Here is an 18,690-nt window from a genome sequence, read left to right on the forward strand (position 1 = left end):
CCTGTTTTTCCTGTCGGTTCCTCTCAGCAGCACCCAGTCTCACTGGAAAGGAGGTGCGCAACTCTGGCTGCCACTGACTAAGCTACCTTTTCTCTTTACAGCTCCATATCCATCTACAGTCCCAAGGAGAATCCCAACGCCTTTGACACTGCCGCCTTCTTCCAGTCCGTGGGGAACTTCCTAGGGATCTTTGCTGGCTCCTTTGCAATGGGCTCCGCGTATGCAGTTGTCACAGCACTGATATCCTTTGTCACTGTGTGGAAGCCGGGAACAGTGTAGAGCAGCCAACAAGTATGAAGTCTTTCGGAGGCTGAACGGCCTCCTCAGCAGTGAGTGGTGAGACCGGTTTGAATTGGATACAGCAGTGCTGAAGCCCCCGCTCTGGGTGACCAGGAGGCATTGGATCAGTGCCAGCAGCAGAGGGGGCAGGTTCTTTCTCTGCCCACCATCAAGTCTACCGCTGTTGCCCATGCTTTTTCTTAGTCAGATTTAGAAAAACTGGCACCTAAGGAAAGTTGTGAGCATGGGACACCAGGATTGACTATGTGGAGGTAAAGAGAAAGAACTGAAGAGCCAAGGTCCAAAACAGAATAACACCAGCTACAGTTGAGAAAGTCAGTGAGCTCTGCTGTCAGTTAGCAGAGGATAGGGCAGACCAGGACAGTGACCAATGGGGTTTTAAATGCTTCACAATTGTGCTGTGGAGGGGGAATGAAGAAATGATGGTCGCTGCATGTGCCTTCCTTTTATGTCCTAGTCTTTAGACGGAGCTATGGCAGAGGTCACATGCTGTCTGGACTAGAGTAGTCATAATGATGATGGAAACACCGAGGGAAGGGACAGCATGTGCCAAGGCCTTCCCAGGGACCCTTTCATTTGAATCCACCCTATAGGACATGTTATCAATGTCGTCTCTTGACGCAGAAGATTAAGGAGGTAAGGGACCTCCCATACTAACCCTGGTTCCCACAACAGTGAGAATGAGCCTGGTGGTATTAATACCAGTTGGAATTTACTGGGAATGTTGGCACCCTCCACGATCCTAAGGATATTTCTTTTTTATCTCAGACACTTTGTACAAGTATCCTGGAAGGTAGATAGATCCTGGTTTTGTTCTAATTGTACAGCTGAAGAATCTCGAACAATTAAAGCGAAACAATTTCACTGTGGTCACACAGCTAGGGTGCTTCAGGGCTAGGATTCAAAACCAGGCTTTTACCCTGCTGGCAGAGATGAAGTGGGAAAGTTGGAATCAGACCTCCCGTCAGGCTGGTGTGAGCAGGACGTGTGGACACAGAAGTGAACAGGCCAGTGTGGAAAGGGAATAATCCTGGAAGCTGGAAGTTGGCCAGAGGTCAGGTCACATCTGGAAGAAAGAGCCTAGAGGTAGATGAGACAGGGGGCAATGAAAAGTGTTCCATTATCACACGGGGGTCAATTGTGTGGCGCTTGGCGGTTTTAGCCCGCTCTATAGACAGGCTGTAGAGGAGGCAGGCGTAAACAGCTATCTGTCCGCCCCTACCATGGACACTGTGACCACATTAAGATAGTCTTCTCTGGTCAGGTCCTCAGGCTCCAGGCTTGCACTTCAATTCAGACCTAATGACTTCCTGGAGGAAGTTAAAGGAGGGGACCTTCTATAGCCTACTTAGATACTGATAATCAAACAGGTGGAAACCTTCCCTTTACAACAAACTGAAAATATTAGGAGAGCAAACCTGAAGAGAAGCAAAGCCTCCCTCCTAGCCCACAAAGGGGGATGCCGGGAAGGACTTAAGGTAAACTATTTATTTCACAGGGAGAATCACATCAAGATCTTCCAAAACATGTTTTCAGGGAGGATGTTTTGCCAAAAGAAGTTAATCTAAACCACCAACAGAAAAATGCACTGGCCTGCCAGGACTGTTCTGAGTGTGCCATTCTATACAGGGGCTGGTGCCAATGGTCAGATAATGCCAGCATCTCATTCTCCCCCAGAGAATGGGAGGCACTTAGATGCCTGACTAAGGGGAGAGCACATTTCAAGTTGGGCCGTTCTGACTCTTGGTATTCGGTCTTTCTAAATTTTAACAAATCGCTTCTCATACACTTACCTCATTTCACTCTCCAGACTCGGGAAGGTGAATTGTTCTTATTGCCAAGTCCCATGGGACAGAGGTGGGGATTGATCACACACTGCTCAGAAGTCACACAGCCAATGACTGGATAAGCCAAAGACTGAACACAAATGTTCCATCCTAAAGGTTAAAGTCCATGTTTTCCCCTACATAATATACACTATTCATCTTTTAATGGAGAATAGGTTTCATATTTTCTTCTAAAAGCATAAGATTGTAAGCCAATCACGTCTCGCTATTTTCAGGGGCACTCTGTGCCTAACAAACATGTTAGCAACATAACACTTTCCCATCATCAGAGGCTCCTAACCATCTCCACATAGCCCATTCTTTGCCCAACCTGGGTCCCTGTCCTTTAATTCCTTTCTAATTTATAGTTTACAGATTATTGCCCAAGTATCACCTTTGGCCAGATGAACCATTGCTTGCCAAAAGGTGCCTGACCTAAAAATAACAGTTTCTCCTCCATGTGTTAATACCACAAGGGCTTGCGCAGTTCCCCTCTCTCTGTGAATAACTATATCGCTTGCCCTGTTTCCACCCCTAGAAAACGGGGTTCTACAGAGGAGTTAGCCTCAGGCTTCATCCTAGGGACCAACACCACACCTCCTCTAAGGGGCTCCTCTGGTTCCAAGGCTCACCCCCTTTGCTTGGCCTTCCTCTTCCTGCCAGTGTTTCTGAGGTGATACTCCAAGGGCCAAATCATACTCAGGGGATTTCATACCCACAGCCTGCTGGGTTTACTCTTAGTAGATACTTTTTAAAAAAAATCAGAGCACTGGTTTGAATTTTTATGGGTGAATTGAGCCTGCAGTGAAGCATAAACCCAGGCTCCCCTTCTTAGGGCTTGCGTGCTACACCTACTCAGATATGAAAAGTCAGCCTTTTATTCTGCGACTTTCATCACCAGATCCATTCCTCTTAGCCAACAAGCAGATTTAGTTACAAAAACAGTGGTTGTTTTCCTTAACACATCTTGTCACTTGACCAAATTTACCAAGCTTTGTGAATTCCCGATGCTGGAAACCGGCCTGTTTTTCCTCCTTTCTTGGAGTGCCTTCCTGTCTGCAGAGGCTGCCGGCTTAACAGGTCAGTACCTCCACATGCTGCAGTGTGAGCAAGACCTGTGAATGTGGCCTGGTGTATGTGTGCTCTCCCTGGCCCAGCAGGAGGGGGAATGAAGGCCCTCTTAAATAGTGAATCAAATGGATTCTCTCAGAATCAGCCTCTGCAGGGTTCTCTGGAGAGAACTAATAAAAAAAAATCCATCCACTTTGTGCAAAATAGTTTAACAGAATGATTTCAAAATGTTCTTTTCTCCTTTTTGGACAGGAGGGGTTGTTGAAAGGACCGGCTTAGGGTTTTGATGGATGACTTTACAAATGAAAGGCTGTATGCCCACAGCCAGCCTTGCTGGGGGGAGGGAAGTGGCAGCAGCCTCCAGTGTGGGCAGCCTTTCCAGGGTGTGCACAGCTCACAAACAGCAGTGTGCGTATTCTTCGTACAGCTGCCTGGTCAAGTCAAAAAGCCAAAAACCAGTGCGTGGCTCTACAGTGTAATGTCCCATACAGCCAAAAGTCTCCAGAGTCTTCTGAGGTTGGATAGTAAAATCCAGAGAAAGCTGTCTTAAGGTCCTATGGACTTTGAATCCTTTGCCATGAATTTTCCAACCAAATGGCTGGCCTGTCACTGCAGAAGCTGCACTGGGGTGGCCGTACTTCTCAGGTGATTTCCATGTACAAGAGTCACGGAGGCACTGCAGTCTGACTTCCTGCTGTCCTCTAGTTTCAATCCTGGGTCCATTTCTCCCCATGACGTTTTAACTGACAAGCAAGCGGCAAGAATCTCTACTATACTCTACTATACCATTACCCATAGTAAGACCGGTGTCCTTGAGGTATTTTCTCTCTAATGATGAATAATCTAAATAACAATTAAAATCTACACCCATTAAGAATGTCTCACAAACCAGTTTACTGCCCGTCCAAGATGATCTCATCTGTCTCCAGAAAGACTCAAAAGTAAGAGGTGCCCCAGCTGACTGTGTGGTGAGTGGTGAGGCTGAGAGTTAAAGCTAGAAAAGTCAAATCCAAAGCCTTAGGCCCATGGCACATGAACCTCCTCTGTGGGAGACCAGGATGGCCTCCAAGAGAGGGTGGTCACTGGGTCCCAGGAGCCTGCTTTGTCTCTTTGCTCTGAGGCTGGCCATCTGTGCCCTTTGCTGCCATGCCCATCGATTTAGCATGATGACCAACTGATAAGCTGGCCTGAAACATTACAAAGCCTACATTCCTACAGGGTTCTAGCCAGAAAACTGCCAGGAAGGTTCTCATGACAGTCTAACCAAGACTGTACCACCAGAGTCCACCTTCCTAAGCACTTCATCCAAATTATTGCCATGCAAAGACTGCTATATTAATATATTGCCATGGCATGTAACAGAGGAGTTTGCTGCAGAGAGTGTGCATCTGGGGGCTAGGGTAGATAATGCCCTTCAAATGAAACAGTATAGGCAACCTCTCCTACCACAGTTGTTCAAAAACATTGTTCCCCCTTTCTCCATATTCTATACCCTCTTCCGTACATAAGCTGTGAAGTTATCTACATAATGCTAACAGCTAAGAATAAATACTTGACCTTCTGGAAAGGTTAGGAAGTGTCTTGTAATAAAGACATTCAAGTGTACACACATACACACACACGCGCACACGCGCACACACACACACCCCTAAAACTGGTACATTTATATGAATGAAGATTTCCTATTTCTGGGTTCCTTTCAATGAGATCTTGTTCTAGAATCTACATGCAAGGTTACAGTTCACAGGAAGCTCTACCTTGCTCTTTTACCTTTCCAACCTGACTCCCTCAGTGGATGCCTGAAGACTAAGGATCCAGCCTCACAAGATGAGCCCTTGCAGGTATGGGCTTTAGTAACAGGAAAACCCCAACGTCTATGGCTGCACCCAGCAGAAGGCTCTCCTGCGCAGTGCTCCAGATTTAGGCAGTATGCCTAAGAGGCGTTTGATTCAAAGCAAGCTAGGTACGAGCATTGCCTATTGCCAAAGACCAAGCAGACAAATCACTTGTGTGTTTGTTATTTAATCCTTGCCTATTTCCAAATTGGATTTGCGACAACTCATAATACCAACCATGCATGCATATCGTGGGGCCTCTTAGTTGAGGATAAACATCCCTGTTCTGGGATAGAGATTTTCTGGAAAATTAGGCAGCTGTGTGTTGCTATAGTTTGGCAATAAGCACGGCTCTGTGCTCTTTGGGAGCCAAAGTCAAAAGAGACCATGTTGACAAGCCCGGGACTAAAACAGCCTTGTCAGAGGGAGTCACTTTAGTTATAAAAATGAACCAAAAAAAATTTAAGGGGACTACTAAAATTTTAGGAGATTTTATCAGCTGGATCATCATTTGTGGAGTTTGAGCATCTGAATGGAAACGTCTTTAATAATAATTTTGAAGAAGTTCGAGACGTGTTCTTCATGTGGTCATTTCTCATAATCACCTCTGAAGAAATCTGAGGTCTCATGCCCAGTGAAATTCTCTCATCTCATCGCAGTATAAGGATACCATCCTAGACCACAGCAAATTAGCATGGTGCAAAGATAAAACGGTTTAACATATGCCTAACAAATAAATACACAGCAGTGAATACAGGGAGGTATAAAATGGGATGAGCTAAGGAATGCTTAAGACCAGAAGTCATGAGGACTTGCTTGTCTGGCACACGAGCAGTGCAACATGGAGGACCTGGACATGGTACCCATGTGCCACCATTTCCCAGAAAGACTCCCTGAACCCAGGTATTGCCAAATGTGTCTGTAGGTGGATTTTTCTGCCCCTCCTGCCAGCTCCCAAATCACGACAGAGACTTATTATTATGAAATCTCAGCCGATAGCTTGTTACTAACCAGCTCTTACAACTTAAATTACCCCATTTTTATCAATCTACTTTTTGTCTCATGGCTTTATTACCTTTGCTCTGTACTGACCATGCTGCTGCTTCTCTGACTGGCTGGTGACTCTCGAAACTCCGCCCTCTTCTTTTTAGCATTCTCTCTGCCCTGAAAATCCTGCCTGCTATTGGCTATTTTTCTTTTTTCTTTTTTTGAGACAAGGTTTCTCTGTAGCTTTGGTGCGTGTCCTGGAACTAGCTCTTGTAGACCTGGCTAACCTCAAACTCACAGAGATCCACCTGCCTCTGCCTCCCGAGTGCAGGGATTAAAGGCCTGTGCCACCACTGCCTGGCGGCTATTTTTCTTTTTATTAAACCAATCACAGTGACATATCTTCACACAGTATAAAAGAATATTTCCCAACCTAGGTCCTCAAGGACCTCACCCTAGAAGCAGGTCTGTGAGTCTTCCATGTCTAGTTTATCTCTTTTATAGGTTCTATGAGTTTGATTTTTACAGATGACTTGGCCTGTAAACAGAATTTCTGCCACTGTGGCTGTAGCATGTCTGTTTTTAAATGCATATCTTCACTTTTTTATTTAATTCTATGGAAAGACATATTTACTGTATGAAATTTTAGAAAATATGCATTCACAGAAGGAAACAAATTAGAAATAATTTGTATCATTACTTCCTATTTATAACTATTATTAACATTATACTGTGTCCATTTAACAAAATGTATGCATATATATTTACATTCACATACAACAAATTGATTATGTACTTAAATATACTCAGGCATTTAGATATTCAATCTAAATTTAATTTAGAAAAGCAATAAGCAACTTGCTTTCCTTACTCAACAGTTTATAATAAATGCTTTTTATGACATTCAACACTATGGCACATAAACTTCTACCAAGTCTTTTGATTATTTAGTACTAATAATTTTTAGGTAATAATCCTTATAGCTAGGTGTCTGAGCTAGGGTTTCTATTGCTGTGAAGAGACCCCATGACCATGGCAACTCTTATAAAGGAAAACATTTCATCAGGATGGTCTGCTTACAGTTCAGAGGTTCAGTCCATTATCATCATGGTGGGACATGGTGGCATGCAGACAGACATGGTGCGTGGAGAAGTAGTTGAAAGTCCTATATTGTGCAGGTAACAGGAAAGGGTCTGAGGGTCACACTGAGGGAAGCTTGAACAAAAGAGACCTCAGAACCTACCCCCACAGTGACACACTTCCTTCAACAAGGCCACGCCTCCTAATAGTGCCACTCCCTGTGAGCTCATGGGGGCAAATTACACTCAAACTATCATACTAGGAATGTGGATTTTATTTATAAAACTGCCTAAAAACAAACTTTCCGGACTAATATTTTGCTTATGGGGAACTGTTCTAATTGTCTTCTGTAAAAATCATGCCCCCTTCAGCTTCTGCAAACATGGGTGGTTACTCCCATCAACCTGTTAAACACGCTGAGCAGATCATGTTCCATTTCCTTCTGTACTGCCCTCCTACTGAACAAAAGCATCTAATGGCATGCTGTTGTTTATCTGCATCTCTTCTTTGCTGAACCACCTGTGAGCCCCTTTGTCCTTTCTTCTCATTCAAATCCTCATCTTGTCACATTTGTTTTCATTCTTCTTTATCAAGCAAATTAAGCTGTCATTTGTCATATGTTCTATGAATATTCTTCAATATGCATCTTCCTTTTCATTGTATTTTATTGTGTGAGTGTATATGTGTGTGTGTGTGTGTGTTCACTCGTGTGCGTGCATGTGTATATGGTGTTCATGAATGTGAAGACCAGGGATTGATACAGGTGTTTATTTTGGTTGTACTCTACCCTACTTATTAGAGCATGGTCCTTGCTGGGGTCATAACTCACTAATTTAGTTGGTCTAGCTAGCCAGTGTCCTCAGAGATCCCCTGCTCCATCTTTCAAGTGATGGGGCTACAAATAGGTCATCTCACCGGATTGTCATTTACAGGAGCACTGGGGATCTGAACTCTCTCCCTTGTGCTTGCTCACCCAGTCTTTCAGTCATGGAATCTTCTCTCTGGGACCCTGTTTCCTTTTAAATATCTTATATTTTGCTTTTTTGTATCAGGTAATGTGGTCATGTAGAAATTTTCATGTTTTGTATAAGTTTATCCCTGTTCTACAACACCCAAATATATATATGCTTTATTATAGTAGCTCTTTGGTTTTATTTGTGGAGTAGAATAGGGATTTGATTTCCTTCCTAAGCCAATTGTTCTAACAACGCAAGGATTTAAATCCATCTGCATATCATGTATTATGTGTATGTTCTTCACTTTCTGTTGTTTACTTAGCATGTGTTCACTCTTTAAAATATTTTCACCTTCATGGTTTATCTTAATATTCAATAGATCAGGGCTGGAAGGCTGCTAAGTAGTTCAGAGCACTGACTACTCTTTCAGAGGACCTAGGTTTGTTGCATGGTGGCTTACAACCATCTATAACTCCAACTCCAGGGGATCCAACACTCTCTTCTAGTTTTTATAGGAACCGCAAGCATGTGGTGCACAGACAAACACACATGAAGGCAAAACACCCATAACTTAAAAATAAATATAAAAACTTTAATGCTGTGGGACAATGGTCTTTCCTCCTGTCACTTGTATTATTTTTAATAAAATGCTGATTGGCCAGTAGCCAGGCAGGAAGTATAAGCAGGACGATGGTGACCAGGCAGGAAGTAGAAGCATGGCAACGGGAATTATGGGAAGAGGAAAGTTTCAGTCCGCAGGTGTCACCCAGACACAGAGCAAGCTAGACACAGAGCAAGCAAGACATGACTGCCCTCACCAAAAAAGGTACCAAGCCACGTGGCTAACACAGACAAGTATTATGGGCTAATATAAGTTTTAAGAGTTAATAAGAAGCCTGAACTACTAGAACAATCAGTTTATAATTAATGTAGACCTCTGTGTATTTCTTTGGGACTGAATGACTGCAGGACCGGGTGGGAGAGACACCTCAGTCAACACTTTAATATATTTATACATCTACATATAGGTATATGGATATATTGATTTATCTGCTAGATCAATATCCTATGTTTTATCTTCATTTTTAAAGACCCCTGTGCTATTTATAGTACTCATATATTTTTACTTCTAAACGAATTGAAAATAATGTTGTGTTTCAAACAGAAAATAATTTGAGAATTATGTCCCTGTATTTATTTAAGTCATTTTATGGCCCTCAGTAACTTTTTATGGTTATCTTCATATTAGACTTACAAATTCCTTTTTAAGTATCTTTTTAGCTATTTTATAGTGTAGGGTTCTGCAATAAATGGGGCCTTGTTTGTCCATATGCATCTATATCTCACTACCATATTTCATTTACTCTTTGTGGTTCTGAAATCCTGAAGTACTGACCTGATATGTAGGCTTGAAGGGCAGACATTACAATAGACTATCAGGTCGACAGCAAGACTAAAGCATCCCAGGCACTCACTGTGTATCTTGTGTGGTGTGTGGGGGGTGGGGGCAGAGATCTACATCAGGTGTCTTCTTCAATCCCTGGCCCTCTAATTTCTTAAGATGGACTCACCCACTGACCCTGGAGCTTAGCTATTTGTCTACACTACTTAGCCAGCAAGCCCCAAGGACCCTCCTGTCTCTACTTCCCCAATACAAGGATATCAGACATATGTTGTAGCCCTCAGTTTTTTGTTTACTTGTTTTGTATTATGGGTTCTGCAGTACTGAAATCAGGTCCTCATGCTTGCACAGCAAGCACATTACATCCTGGACCTCCCAAGCCTCGGTGCTGATCTTTTGAGTCTTGGAATAAGTGAGTACAGTTCATCAGAGAATCAGATTTCCCAACTCTGCACCACACATTCCATGATACAGTAGTGAGTGCTCCTGTACCTGACGGTACGGCTATAGTTCCTTTCCAGCCACTGGCTAGGCTATCCCAGAGCAGATCAGCAGAGCAGATCATCATGAATTTCATGAATCTCTAGCTTGACTTCCATACCTTCTCAGCTAAACATTGACATGTAAATAGGAAAAGAGCCTAGTCTAGCAGAGTGTAGTGGCCATGTGCTGGTGCCTCTGTTTATGATCCATTCTCACTTCCACTGACACGCATATCCCAGTGTCAATTAAGGAATAACCCTGTGTTCCACTGGATATAGTATGGTAAGCAAGCTGTGTCACCCTCCCTTGCTAAAATGATTGACAGCTTCTGGAGTTAGGTCCACCAAATGTTTTCCCTGGGACAGGAATCTTTAGGACAGGGATAGGAAGATGCACAGTTGTTGGCACCTTCTCTTTGCAGTGGCAGAACCTTGTTGAGACCTTCTGTTCATTCCTGCCAGCAGAGCCCTGGCACTCGCTGCCTTTTTTCCCCCTGAGAGCTGCCATACTTCTTTCCAATAAATTCTCCCTGGTGGCAGTAGCCAGGATCTGTTTGGATTGCTTACAAAGAAGCCTAAATGGAATCAAGGAAATAATGATCTACGGGTATTTCACAACGGAAACCACAAGTGGATGACAGACCAGGAAGGAAATAAAGTTCAAAGGCAGCACAGCCTTGAGGCAAGAGTACTTGGGACTGTCGTATGCCAGGTGCATACTTAGCGACAAACAAGCAGACCAAAAAAAAAAAAAAGACGGTTTGCATGGTGCTCGTTATCCTTGTCATTTCAGCTTTTTATTAGATTCGTTATGAGCACTTCATGGGAATGGGGGCTTCCTCACCACCACGTCTCCCACTCTCACTTCAGTTGTTACTAATTTGATGATGATCATTTGATTTATTTTCATCATCTTTCACTTCAAGGGCTGTATTTGCCACCACCTCATCTCAGGCTCTTGGAAACTTGCACCTGCAAATATTCAATAGTCACACAGAAGAACAGCTTTTATAGAAACAAGTGGCTTTTAGACATGCAAATGAGGGTGGCATTTCTGTTCCCCAAAGTCTGGTTTTCCTGCTACTGGAAGCACGACAAGTGCAGTTGGAGAAGCTTACGGAGAAAGACTGGACCGAGGCAAAGTGTGAATGCAGTCTTCCTCGGGGAGGGAAGTGTGCACATTGAAATGGCCACTATGGGTTCTCCCTGGCAAGGAATACTAGGAGGAAAGAATTTATAAGACTATGTCTACCTGGCTTTCACAGCCAGCTGTGGAGGGAGCAGCCGCTGGCATCTAGCTCCTCCGCTGAGTCACAGGGGCTGGAACAAGCCATTCTATTAATTGGTTCTTATCTCTTCACTGCTAAAGCAAACGGATTCCATTAGTATCCAGTGGAGGGACTTTGGACAAATACATAAATGTGGCTTTTGAGGAAATGCAAGACCCTGAGGTGTTCTCTCTTAGAGACGCCTGGTCTACCTGCATCCATGACTTCTGATCAGGTAGAAATCTCCCCATCCAGAGACCTACTTTCTAAAAGTCATCAGGTTACTAAAGCCATTATTTTAAATTGAATATTGAAAATAATTCAGCAACATTATGTGTAGCATAATCCCTAATAAAATTAAATCCTGTCATAGGAGCTGATGCATAGTTTATGAAGATAACAAAGAAGCACAGCTGGAAAGGTTATTTGAAAATTTATTTTTATAATCTCTTTCCCAGCAGAGACTTTGGGGGTCCCATTTTTTGCCAGAAGCAAACTTTCAGGACTCTCATTAAATAGCAAAGTGTGTGATTTCCGAGGGCAACACTGACACGGTGTCTAATGATTCCCTGCTCCTAGGCACTGCTGTAATAAATGCATCTTCCATTTTTAGATTCCTGGGGCCTATTTTGTAGCCACTGGAGGAAAAGGAAAGGGTATGACATGCCTTCCCTCTCACACACAAAATTTAAACAATATAGCCCACTATTTATTCAGCTTGGAATGGTTTCCATCTGAGAAAATAAACTTGTCAAATCTGAAGGAAACTAGTCTTGATTGCTGAGCAACGCTGACGGGCTTTGAAGTGTGAGCCTGGAGAATAAAAGGCTCCATGAAAGATAAATACATAAACAACCACCGAGAATCTAAGGCAGGTCCTGATCTGGTTCGTTCTCTGGGACAGCTGACCAAGACATGAAACGAAGATGCGCTAGGCACATGTGTGGACCACAACAGTGGAGTCACGTCTGTCCTGTCACCCACATGATTCTGTTGGTCTGCAGTCTCAGGTCCTAATTACACCGCCTGGTAAGGAAGAGCTGACATGTGTCAGGTCAGTTCGTGAAAGGCTTTTGTGGAGTGGAAAGGAAACCTGAGAAATTCTCTCTTTCACAATACCTGAAGAAAATCGCTCTCCCACTGCGGTCACTTTACCAGACATGTTGAGACTTCACTTGATCTCTGGACTGGGCTCTGCGTCTCATCCTTACCATCTCACCAACTGATAAACTGGATTAAAGATTCCAAAGAAAGCTTTTGGCTTAGAGGGGAATGTGTTCCATTTGGCATGCCTCTGACTGGGCTGGGATATGGTTTATGCTGCTCAGTATGGCAAATTTTCATAAGGGTCTTAATTGGGACTGTTTCTCCAAATAAATCTACCTGGCACCTCTTGACATAACACTGCTCTAGATTTCACACTGACAGGAGGATGTAAAGTTCACGTAGACAAAACTCACCAGCAGATAAGGAACAGTGTTTACCAAGAGCTTTCAGGCTGCAGGAACAAGCACCTGTCATTCCCAAGGATTAGCTACTAGCACACTGAACTGAAGCATGGCCAAGCATGCCCTGATGTGGGTTTAGTAAGCAAGTATAGCACACATTTCTGCAGTCGGACTTTTCTTTGGGCCTCCAGCTCACAAATCACAACATAGAGACTTATTAATTATAAAAGCTTGGCCTTAGCTTAGGCTTGTTCCTAACTAGCTCTTATAACTTAACCATTTATTTTAATCTATGTTCTATCATGTGGTGTTACCTCTCTTCCATCTTGCACCTCCCGTTTCCTTTCCATATCTCCCAGCATCTCCTACAGCTCAGTTCCTCCTACTTCCTCTCTTTGCTGAGAAGTCCAGACTATACCTACTGTGCTGTGGGATAATGCTCTTGTACACTGTAAAGATTTATCACTCATATTAGTTTAATAAAATGCTTGACCAGTAGCCATGCAGGAAGTATAGGCAGGGTGACCAGACTAAGAGAATCCTGGGAAGAGGAAAGGCAGAGAATCAGTCACCAGATGCAGAGCCAGATGCAGAGGAAGCAAGATAAGAATGCCTTACTGAGAAAAGATTCCAAGCCACATGGCTAAACATGGGCAAGAATTATGGGTTAATTTAAGTTGTAAGTAGTTAATAATAAGCCTGAGCTAATTGGCCAACAATTTATAATTAATATAAGCCTCTGTGTGTTTCTTTGGGATTGAACAGCTGCAGGACCAGGTAAGACAGAAACTTCTTTCTGCACTCCTGTCTAGCTATTGGTCATTCAGATCTTTATTAAACCAGTCACAGCAATACATTTTCATGTAGCATACAAATATCCCACAATATTTCCCCCATATTGTCTAAATAAAAAGGAAAGAATTCAACTCTAATATAGTAAATTTACATGTATTTAGAACAGTTATCAAGTAAGAATTAAGTTTATAATGTCAAGTCTACTTGTATTTAGCATATTTGGATAAAGTATTCTAGTATTTATCTTATCTTGATGAATTTAAAGATTTATATCTAAACCATTTTATCATAACTTATATTACCATCTTCAAACTATTTTTATACCTCAAAACATTTTCTTAGATAGACAATTTAAACTTTTATGTGTCTCGACTTTATACACTTTATACCTCTTTTGTGAATTTCTTTTCTAAATTTGGTAACAAGGAAAACTGTAACTATAACTATCTAGGCTTCAATCCCATAAAATACATGAGAAGGCTATAATATTACCTGAGTAAACAGGAACTGTAGAGCAAGCAATTTTCAAAACTATACAAACAACAGAGACATTTGACTGCCCGGACAGTCACCCAAGTTTCCTCTGTAATAGTGGGGCATCCATCTTTAGCCTACTGGTCTAGAATATCTGATAGACTTTTCTGTGAAGCAGAAATATTGGAGTGTCCTACCTTGTCTTAGCAAAGTTAGGCAGTTACTTTGTGTTCTGCTTGTCTAATCTGTACAGCATTCTGACAGCAGCTGAGGCAAGGGCGGTTTCTTTGCCATAAATTTTCATATGGAGGTTCTTTGATGCCCACTCTCCTCCTTTGAGTAAATTGGTGCTGTCAGAAGCAGATGTGTCTCATTGTCATGTAAAGTATTGTGTGATTAAAAAAATTTAAATGCCATATTCTTTGTCTTTCAAGTGTTTGATGACCATCTATTTATCTATCTATCTATCTAAAATGTATTTCTGTATGACCTTGAGAACACCTAACATGACTACAGGTTTTATTGTTATAGATGACTAACTACTAACCTGAATATTTAAATTATCCTTAATGGTTTATAATAATAGCTTTTAAAGAGTAGAAATTTACATTACATTTTTAAAAGCTGCATAGCTACAATACCTTAAACAAGAGTAGAAACATATAGATAGATAGATAGATAGATAGATAGATAGATAGATAACAAAAATACTTAAATTTGTATCAATATACAAAAATATCTTAAGCAAGAGTAGAAATATAAAGTATATTCTAACAAAAATAACCTTAAATTTGAATCAATATATAAAAATCCATACCAATATAAAATATTTGAGACTAGTGATTGTTCAAAAGTAGATTCAAAAATCCACCCTTTTATCCCATCATTTCTACACTATATCCCCCCCTTTTTCCCTTCATAAAGAGATCTCTGAATACAATCTTCTTCAGCTTTTTTCCTGACCATGACTAATAACAACTTGTAACCAACTCCCCTAAACAATGACAAATATCTATAACCCACCGAATGACCAGAAACCACCCACGCTACCTCTTAGGAATGTGGGTGTCATTCATGTTCTCTAGATTGCTTCCTGTTGTCTGAGGGTAATGGCATCTTTAGAGAAAAATAAGATAATGGTCAAGTCCTGGGAGATCTAGCTGTATTATTTTTTATTTAGTCTCTGATAGGAAGGTCTAGAGGTTATCTGAAGTGCAGCTAGAGTAGTCTGTGAGGCTGGACCATCTCAGCAGCTTTGCAGTTGCTCTGACTGCAGAGTTTTGAAGAAACTATAATAGATCCATTCTGAGAGGCTACTTGACTTTATTGGTGTCTGGTTCTTTTATTCTGAAAACATATAAACTTTTAAAGGGTAACATATAGATCTGTATTAACACAAGTATGGAATATTCAGCATGCACAAGTCAGTTAAAAATGATTTTGTAGTCAGATTTTTTTTTGAACCACCAGCTCACAAATAATGATGTGGAGACTTATTAATTATGAAATCTCGACCTTAGTTTAGGCTTGTCCCACTAGCACTTATATCTTAAATTAACCCATTTACTTTAATCTATGTTCTGTGATACAGCGTGTTACCTCATCTCTCCATACTACCCATGCTGCTTCCTTCCCATTTGTCAGTAATTCCACCTTCTTCTTTCCAGAGTTCTTTCTCTGCTTGGAAGTCCTGACTATACCTCCTGCCTAGCTATTGACCAGTCAACTTTTTATTACACCAATCGTAGAATACATTTTCACACAGTGTACAAATATCTCACAACAAAACTCCTCTTATTGTAGCTTACCAGCACATGCCTGTACTTTTTTGAGCCAAATTACCATTCATGTCAATAACCAAGCTACCTGTACAAGTAACAAGCCATAGTAATCTTACCCCTGCCTTCTTCACTGTGAGTGTTCTCAGCCTATACCTCATAGTGTCAGGAGGCAGAGTGAGAAAAGTAAAATGAGTTCTCGAGAAGTATATTCTGCACAGGAGTATAAAAATTGCCATACTGTGACACAAATAACCATTGCACAGGTGATGGCAGAAAGGATAGTCAAGGTTATTTCCCGCTACACACCTCAATGGCTCTGTTCACTCCAGCAGTGTGGGGAAGGGCAATCTCTTGGCTTCTTTCCCTAGTGCTGTGATTAAATACTCTGACAAAAGCAATTTGAGGATGGGAAGGTTTAGTTTAGATCCTCGTTTAAGGTACAGTCCGAGGCAGCAGGAGCCTGAAACACCTGGTCACCTGCAGGCAGAAGACTGAAATAATGAATGTGTTTAGTGCTCAGCTTGCGTTCTCCATCCATACAGCCCCAGTGCTCCTGGCAGGCAGTGGTCCTGTTCACAGTCAAGAGGGTCACTGACCATCAACTAACATAATCAAGAGAACCCCCTACAGGCATGCCCAGAGTCCCTTCTTCCAGGTGATTCTAGATTCTGTGAGACAGGCAATTGTCACTAATTCTCACTGACAACAATTGGTTCACTTAAAAGCCTTCAGGATCCTCCCCGTGTGGAACAGCCACACGAGAGGGGACATCTCCCGCTAATAGGAAAAATTACTAATTAGAAATTCCAGGTATCCCACTACAATTGTGGTCATTGATTCTAAACAAATGGACAGGCAGGTGGGTTTAAGGCTGATGCATTACCAAAACTTTAGGGAAAATGTCAGGGGTCTAAACAGCAACAACAAAAATTTTCTCTTCTTCCCCATCCCTCAAGTTGACCTGTATCCATTATTACATTTGTATATTAGTAAGAATTTCTTAAATTCTTAAATTGATAGGGGTGGGGGACGGGGTTGTGCTTAGTGGAAATTTAAAAACTTTGCAGCCTAGACATGAAACGATGCTGAAATGTGTGCTCTGTCTGCACCAGTGTAGTCCGAATGAGAACCTAGGTTCCTGCTGTTTCCTCTTACAGTCTACAGACTCCTGACCAAGCTACCCAGCTGCCAAACAAGGGGAACAGGACAGCAAATGTACTCTTTGGAAACTTAGATTCCTTCATATTCCCTGAAGGAGTTTTCCATTCCGTTAAATCTTTGACTTCTCCGTTCCAAGTTCTTCCCGCTCAGTGGTAGCAGCAAACCTGTCAGAACGACTCTTGTACTAGATCAAGAATAAAAAAATGCATAGCGTGGAAAAATAGCCCATCAACCTTGAAACCCTCAGAGTACTGTGTAAGAACAAGACACATTGTTTTCTCTCTTAATCTCTTTCTGGGTCTCGTAATATAATCAATATTTCCTGTCTAAAAATGCAATATTCTCCAATTTTAGAAACCCCTCAAGTCTGCATTTAATGTCAAAGAAAATCATGCTTCATGTGACAGACATTTATTTTTACACTTCTCTGTCTGAAGGCCTTGTCAACTTTTAATGAGAAAAGGATAATGTTGTATCTGACTGAGACTATAGTTGATTATGGACTTGAACAGAACTGTTAAATATAAGGGGGAAATGGACTCTACAACTAATCAATGCTCATAAACATTTGTTTATATGTAAGGATATAAATCTTCACTCCAGGTTTTCTTTTCAAGGTAAATAAGCATTTCCTTAAACAGAGAAAAATTCATTTGACAGACAACTATTTGAGCCCCTGAATGTTCCAGAAACCATTATGGGTTGGAGATAATAGAGACAGAAAAGTAGTGGACACAACTCTTAAGGATAAGGAGGCGGACAGGAAGTCAGTGTGCATCTGTAGGGCCTCATGCGGTCCTTCCTTTCTATCTTCCGTAGACCTTGACGCAATGGAAGAACTGTTGTGTTCATACCACAGACACTTCAAGCTGGAAGATGTTTAGGGACGTTACCTACCTTCAGCAGTGCTTGGCAGAGTTTCTTGACTCTCACAGGCTAAAATAATAAATAGGTCCATGATGTGCCGCATACCTTTTTATTTGTTTTCATTTGTTGTTCACTGGAGTACATATATTCCTTTGCAGTAAGATTATGAAGTTCTACCTTCTTCCACCTTTCAGTTATCTTACCCCAATTCAAAACTGCTAATGCAGACTGCCTTCCTTAATTTGCTGAGAAGACAATGGGACTTAGTGGAAAGCAATTAATTTAAATTGAACCAATCATCCAATTTGTTCAGCATCTGAGCAATCGCCTATGGGTCCTAGGCCTCCTTGTTCCCTATGTAGCATTATTCTTTTTACATAATTTCCAATCACAAATGATGAACCTTGGTCATGCAAGCAAGCAAATTAATACGGAGGACTCTAAGGGAGTCCAGAAGCATAAATAACAGACAAGGGTGCAAATAGTATTCAGTTACTCAGAAGGCAGTAACTGTTCCATGAAAACTGACCTCTCTGGAAATAATTTACATACCACCAGTATCATTATTTTACCAAATAGCTGTTTCCTGGATTTCCTTGCCAGTGAGTTTAAACTGAACTGTGTGCTTTGTGGTTTCTCAAAAACAGTTCTTTTAGCTAGTGACTGAAAGTGTTGGTTTTAATTTTTGTTCAAAATTACATAAATGAGCCCCTGTGGCCGAGCCTTTTATGACCTTGCCCACCCCTGAAAGCTCCGTGGGCAGGCGCTGAAAGGCGATTTTGTGCACAAACATGAGTCAGACACTCTCACTTGCTCTCCACCACTTCCTGGTTTCTTCCAGAGTTGCATTTAATGGCTGCTTGTTTTTCCAGAGGTGGTGGAAATAGAACCAGTATGATTTATATGATACAGCATAAAGAATAGTTCCCTTTTAATTTTATTAGTCAGTTGAGAATT

At 41.7% G+C, this 18,690-nt stretch overlaps 1 protein-coding gene across 1 annotated transcript in view; it reads left to right on the forward strand.

Annotated features, from left to right (window-relative positions):
* Positions 1-18,690, forward strand: part of Slc9a9 (solute carrier family 9 member A9) — a 544,273-nt gene that overhangs the window by 250,029 nt on the left and 275,554 nt on the right. The window contains exons 7-8 of the mRNA XM_057767041.1: positions 102-240; positions 3,101-3,206. Of these exons, the coding sequence (XP_057623024.1) occupies positions 102-240; positions 3,101-3,206 (245 nt within the window). The remainder of the gene's footprint in view (positions 1-101; positions 241-3,100; positions 3,207-18,690) is intronic.

The sequence above is a fragment of the Chionomys nivalis genome, chromosome 4 (assembly GCF_950005125.1).
Source record: "Chionomys nivalis chromosome 4, mChiNiv1.1, whole genome shotgun sequence".
NCBI lineage: Eukaryota > Metazoa > Chordata > Mammalia > Rodentia > Cricetidae > Chionomys > Chionomys nivalis.